The 6,042-nt window shown below is 48.5% G+C and overlaps 1 protein-coding gene across 1 annotated transcript in view; it reads left to right on the top strand.

The window, feature by feature from the left end:
• Positions 1-3,296, top strand: part of KMT2A (lysine (K)-specific methyltransferase 2A) — a 30,171-nt gene extending 26,875 nt beyond the window's left edge. Inside the window, exons 31-37 of the mRNA XM_010008789.1 lie at positions 1-87; positions 709-783; positions 1,087-1,261; positions 1,574-1,681; positions 1,973-2,056; positions 2,431-2,560; positions 2,952-3,296. The exon at positions 1-87 is cut by the window's left edge and continues 4 nt beyond it. Of these exons, the coding sequence (XP_010007091.1) occupies positions 1-87; positions 709-783; positions 1,087-1,261; positions 1,574-1,681; positions 1,973-2,056; positions 2,431-2,560; positions 2,952-3,227 (935 nt within the window). The 3' untranslated portion in view covers positions 3,228-3,296. The remainder of the gene's footprint in view (positions 88-708; positions 784-1,086; positions 1,262-1,573; positions 1,682-1,972; positions 2,057-2,430; positions 2,561-2,951) is intronic.
• Positions 3,297-6,042: the final 2,746 nt, after the last annotated feature.

Genomic DNA, 6,042 nt, shown 5'->3' on the forward strand with positions numbered 1-6,042 from the left:
GTCTTGGTGAGAAGAAGCCCAAGAAAGGTTTGGTTTTTGAGATCTCTAGTGATGATGGTTTTCAAATCTGCGCAGAAAGCATTGAAGGTGAGAACTGTGTGGTTGTGCTTGTACTGGTTTCAGCCTTCCTTGCTAGAAATTAAATAATGATTTCTGAGGATCTCTTACTTGACTTTTTTATAATTTACAAAAAAGAAATCTTTTGGTTTACAGTCAACCTTAGTTCCTAACAATGTCTGTATTCTATGGGTTGTTATTTTTTCAGTGGAATATTTATCATCCCATTTTTTGTGATCAATTGACAAATGGTGTTGAGCCATATTTTGTCAAGAAATGTGGATCAGACAGCTGGGTATCTAGACAGCTGGGTATCTAGACCTCTCCACCAGAGCATTTGCTCCAAATGCTTAGTCCTCTTTATGCCAAAGTTAATTTTGGGAGGCCTGGGAGCAACTGGATCCAAGGATCTTAATTTATGGTCCGTGAAGGAATGAAAACTTCATGTTCTCTGATTAGCTTATGTAAATAAGGGCCTTTTGTCAGAACACAGCTTGCTGCCCAGGTACAGAGCAGTCTAACCATGGTGTGTTGTTTCACTGGAAACCTGATAAAATGCAGTGAAAGATGAGGCTTCTGTTTTGGCTATCCAAGTGCCCCGTGCTCCAATATTCTTTGACTGTCTTGTATTCTCTGTGTGTGTGACTGCAGATGCCTGGAAGTCGCTGACAGACAAAGTTCAGGAGGCCCGTTCCAACGCCCGCCTGAAGCAGCTCTCCTTTGCAGGTAACACCTAGTGCCAGACTCATCTCTACTGCACTTCTGAATGTGTGAGAGCAGATCTTTCTGTGAACATCTTAGCATTCAGAGTCTTAAGAGTTTCAGTTCAGCTGCCAACTGCTCTTTGGAGGATAATTCCTCCTGGATTAAATGATTGAAGGTTTTTATGTGGCACAAACTAGCTAGTACAGGGCTTCTGTGAAAACTGCAGGCTGGCACAAAAGTTATGTTCAACCAGCTGCTGTGTCCTCCTGCTCCACCTCTGCAACGTCAGCTGGGTGTTTTGTTGTGCTATATTTCTTGTTCCAGGTGTGAATGGTCTGAGGATGCTGGGGATTATCCATGATACAGTTGTGTTCCTGATTGAGCAGCTGTACGGAGCAAAGCACTGCCACAACTACAAGTTCCGATTTCACAAGCCAGAGGAGGCCAACGAGCCTCCCCTGAACCCCCATGGCTCTGCCAGGGCTGAAGTCCACCTGAGGCAAGTGTTCATTCTGCCATTGTTCAGGTTAAGGGCCCATGTGCTGATTGAGTAACAGCAAAGTATCTCTACAGATCTCTACAGCACTGAAGCTCTCAGTTAAAAAGAAGCATTGGTAGCTTTCTCATGTAGATCTGTTAATTGCATCTTGAGAGTCAGCACATTTTTCAGAAAAGATTGTCTCTTATCCTAATGCATAGGAGGCTTTAAGAGAGAATGACTGGGGAAGATGCAAAGCTGTAAACATGTCAAGCTGTTGTGGTAGTGTTTATATTCAGTCAGTAAAAGAAACTTTTTCTCTTTAAATTGCAGGAAATCTGCATTTGATATGTTTAATTTCTTGGCTTCCAAACACCGGCAGCCACCAGAATACAACCCAAATGACGAGGAAGAGGAAGAAGTACAGCTGAAATCAGCCCGGTAGGCAGCAGGTTTTAATAGTTAGAGGAGAAATAGTGCTGGGGGGTTAAAAGTAAGAGATCGGGTAAAATCATCTGATGAGACTTTGGGGAAAAAGAGGGAGAAAGTTATCTTCTACATTTGTGTGTTTGTGTGTATATATATATATATAAACACTGAGTTAATTTTGTGTTCTCAGTGGTCTTCAGTATCACAGTGTGTAAGTTGTTACATCTTGGAAAGTATCCCAGTTAATACATGGCACAGACTCTCAAATGAAGGTGGTCACTTAGCAGCATTTCCTTGTTCTAGGAGGGCAACTAGCATGGATCTGCCAATGCCCATGCGCTTCCGACACTTGAAGAAGACCTCCAAGGAGGCAGTTGGTGTCTACAGGTACAGTTTTGTTCTGGTACCTCTGTCTCTGGGACAGAGGAAGGTGAAAGCTGGAACCTTGCTATGATGAAGTCAGACTGCAAAATTTGGGGCAAAAGGCAGATCTGGGTTTTTTCCCCTCCTCTCTGCCCAAGTTATGTATTTAAAAATAATCCTCAGCATAAACTAGAACTTGTTCCTTGCTGCTTACCCTATTCATAGCTGAGGCATGTGCAGGAAAAGACCTAGTGTTGTTCTTGTTAAGAGTTGCATTATAGAAGAGTAACTGCAGTACTGCAGTGATCCTGGTGATGAAGAAACCTGTTTGGCAACCTTGTGCTTCTGAGTTTGGCTTGTATAATTGGAAATACTTGCTTATCTTGTTTCTTTCTTAGGTCTCCTATCCATGGCCGGGGTCTTTTCTGCAAAAGGAACATTGATGCAGGTGAGATGGTGATTGAATATTCAGGCAATGTCATTCGCTCCATCCTCACTGACAAGCGAGAGAAATACTACGACAGTAAGGTGAGTTACGGGCTTTTGTGGAAGTTCTTAAAAAGAGTTAGGGAGAATTAGAAAGTGGCTTTGAAGGCAGGACAGGTTTAGGCCATGTTAAAATTGTGTTTGGAACAACATTAACCAGGATTACTGATGTCTCAGGGTATTTCCCTTCTTCCTGGAGCTCTAGAGGTGCCTCTTATTTTCCCCTCTTGTCTGTAAAGAGTCTCAGACAAGTTTTGCAGATCCAGAGAGCATGGGGATGAAATTATTAAAGTGTGAGTTTATGAAAGCAAGTGAAGAGAGACTGCAGACATTTAAAGGCTTGACTTGTGATTGCCGTGATGAGCTAAGTTGTCTATTAGGGTGGCTCTGTCTTCCCTTTGCCAAGCTAACCCTGTCTGTCCTCCATGCATAGGGGATTGGTTGCTACATGTTCCGCATTGACGACTCCGAAGTGGTGGATGCCACCATGCACGGGAACGCGGCCCGCTTCATCAACCACTCCTGCGAGCCCAACTGCTACTCCCGAGTCATCAACATCGATGGCCAGAAACACATTGTCATCTTCGCCATGCGCAAAATCTACCGTGGGGAAGAGCTCACCTACGACTACAAGTTCCCCATCGAAGATGCCAGCAACAAACTGCCCTGCAACTGCGGCGCCAAGAAGTGCAGGAAATTTTTAAACTAGAACTTCTGTCAGCTGCAAGTGAGCCCTGAAGGGCCTGGGGCGAACCAAAGCTTCAAGTGAATCCCTCCCTGGCCATTCAGGCAGGACAGAGAGGACGGTGCAGGAATGAAGATGAGCTGGGCTCGGGGACCTGACTGGTGGCTGTCTTTCTCTGTCAGAGTCCACATCTTCATGTCTCGCATGCGCACACTTACCTTTGTGAAAGACACGGGCGACTGGAGAGGATCCTCAGTGTGATTATGTTTTTGCTATTCTCATTTCCCTTGCCCCGGTTATTTCTTTCTCAGTATGGGGCTAATGAATGGGAGAGGGGAGGGGAGGTGGGCCTGGGCCCAAGCCTTGGGGGAGTGATCATGGGTCCTGTCCCTCTGTGGCTCAGAGTGCTGAATGTGGAGCTCTCAACCCCCTCGCTGGAGGACTGTGTACCAGGTTTGGTAGTGGTGTTGGAGCAAGCTTTCCCCTTGGGGAAAGGCTGCGCCCACCAGCTGCCCCAGGACCTCATGTCTGTGGTTCCTTGTGCCTCTGCAAAATAGTCTGTGCTGTTGGGTGCATGGCGAGGTGTGGGGTCTGGTGATGAGGTGTGGCTTAGCTGGTTCCATCTGGGAATGGGGAGAGCAGGACAGAGCAGCCCGCAGGGAGACTCCAGAGGGTTTGGCTAGCGCATTGCTCCAAAATCCCTGCCCAAGCGTAGGGGAATTCCTGGCATTCTTTGGCAGTGAGGGGGCTTGTGCCAGCAGTTATGATGCTGTCAGTCTTGGCGAGCGAAGGTTTCCTTTCTGCCTCTGTCCTTTCCTTGGCCCTGTCTCTAGCAGCTGGCTTCCTCCTCTGCCCACCCAGCTTGAGGCGCTTCCAACCAGTGGTCTCTTTGCCACCGTGGAGCTGGTGTGAGGGACCAACATCCCATGGAAGAGGTGAGGACTAGGAGCTGTCTCTAGGCTTGGCCCTGTACCACTGTAGAGCAGGAGCTAGGAAGGACTTTCATGGAGGTTCCCAAGGGCTCTGCTTGGCTCAGCCTCCCTGCAGAGCATCCTGGGGCCAGCCAGATGGAGATATAAAGGAGGAAGGCAGGGGAAGAGGCACTGAAACGAAGCACATGTTCTCTGCAAAGACATGGCCAAACACTGACCAGCCTAGTCTGTGCCAGGTAGCGTCCAGGAGTGCATAGGAAAATGGGGAGCGGCCGGCAGGGCTGGAGTTGCTGCAGCAAGGGGCTGTGCTGGGTGTCAGGGAATCACCAGGCACTCATCCTGGATGGAGTATCATCAGTCCTCCCCCTGCCTGTGTCTGCACCCACCTCCCAAACAAAACACAGAGAAAGAGGTAAAAAGCCCCAAGCCTAACAAGTGATGACATTGGATTTTACTCTGTTCTGTTTACAGTTTAGTATTTAAGGTTTTATAAATGTAAATATATTTTGTATATTTTTCTATGAGAAGCACTTCATAGGGGAAAGCACTTATGACGAGGCTTTTTAAACAGTGGTATTATCCTAATTTAAGAGAATCTCTTTTTAATGATTTTTTTATTTTCATAGGATGGTTATAGGAAATACCTGGCTGGACACAGTCTGATCCTTTCTCCAGAGAGAGGGGGCACACTTTATTTTTTGTTTTTTACTCTTGTTCTGCCTTTTTGACTTAAGTAACTGTTTCCAGGAGGTTTGGCTGGACCTTAGACTTTTATTTACCTGTCAAGATGGGGGCAGGAGGGAGAAATTGCTCAGCTTAGGCGGAGTTTGGGAGTTTGGCTCTGTCTGAAGGACTGTCCATGCCCCCAGGCAGGAGGTGTGGTTCTGCCTTGCCCCATGCCTGCATCCTGCATGTATTTAAAAAGGAAAAAGGAGTGAGACATGACCCTCAATGCCTCTTTTGGTGGGAGGCTGATCTGGAGCATGTGCCTCATCCCGCAGTCCCTCTTGAAGGCAGATGAGTTTTTCCCTAGAAAAGGGAATGTGGGAAACACCCTCACTTTTTCATGCTGTCCCTGAAGGTAGATCAGCAGCTCTTTGAGGAGCCAGTGGGTTTAAGGGCAACTCGGGAACAGCGTCGGCAGTCAGTGGGAAAGGGATGGGGGGGCCCCAGTGCTCGCCGTGGGGCACCCTGAGTTTGTGCCCTTCAGGCCCTGAGACCACTTCCTCTGACCTGAAAATTAAATGGGGCACTGGGAGGGTCGAGAACTGCCAGTTTCCTTTTGTTATTGCACTGTGTGATGATTATTTGGTGATAACTGTTGAAACAAAGTCAAATTGACACTGCATTTGTTACTGAGATGATTTGATGCACTGACAGTTTGGGAACGCACATACCTTGAGGAGGCCAAAGAGCATATGGTTGCCCAGGGGGTCTCAGCCCTGTGTCCCCGGGCACAGCTGCTCTTGGTCCTGCTCCTTCCCCATGTCTGATGGCAGTGCTGGGGACAGCCCTCACCTCGGCACAGCCTGGCAGTTTGCCCGAGTGGCTCAGCTCCGCCATGTGGCCTCTCACACATGCCAATGGCGGAGCAGGCACATATTCCTGGTGAGCAGATCCCTTCCCTCCCCCCGGCTGTGGAAGGAGGCTCTGGCTGGGAATTGCTGCCCAAAGCCACCTCAAGTAGAGATAAGCGGGGAGGGGCAGGTGGGGGAAGCCCCCCAGGACCTGGCGCCAGGCATCTCTGACATCGAGCCTATGGGCCCGGCTGTGTGTCTGCTTTGCTGCTATCCCTGCGGCTGCCTCGATGGGAGCTGCTGTGGCCAGTGGAACTGTCTGTACCCCCAGGAAGCTGCGCAGCACCGGGCGGGTGGGGAGAGGCCGTAACAGCCGGTGCCCCGGCCCAG

This window comes from Chaetura pelagica, unplaced genomic scaffold (genome assembly GCF_000747805.2).
Source record: "Chaetura pelagica isolate M959 unplaced genomic scaffold, ChaPel_1.0 scaffold650, whole genome shotgun sequence".
NCBI classification, from domain to species: domain Eukaryota; kingdom Metazoa; phylum Chordata; class Aves; order Apodiformes; family Apodidae; genus Chaetura; species Chaetura pelagica.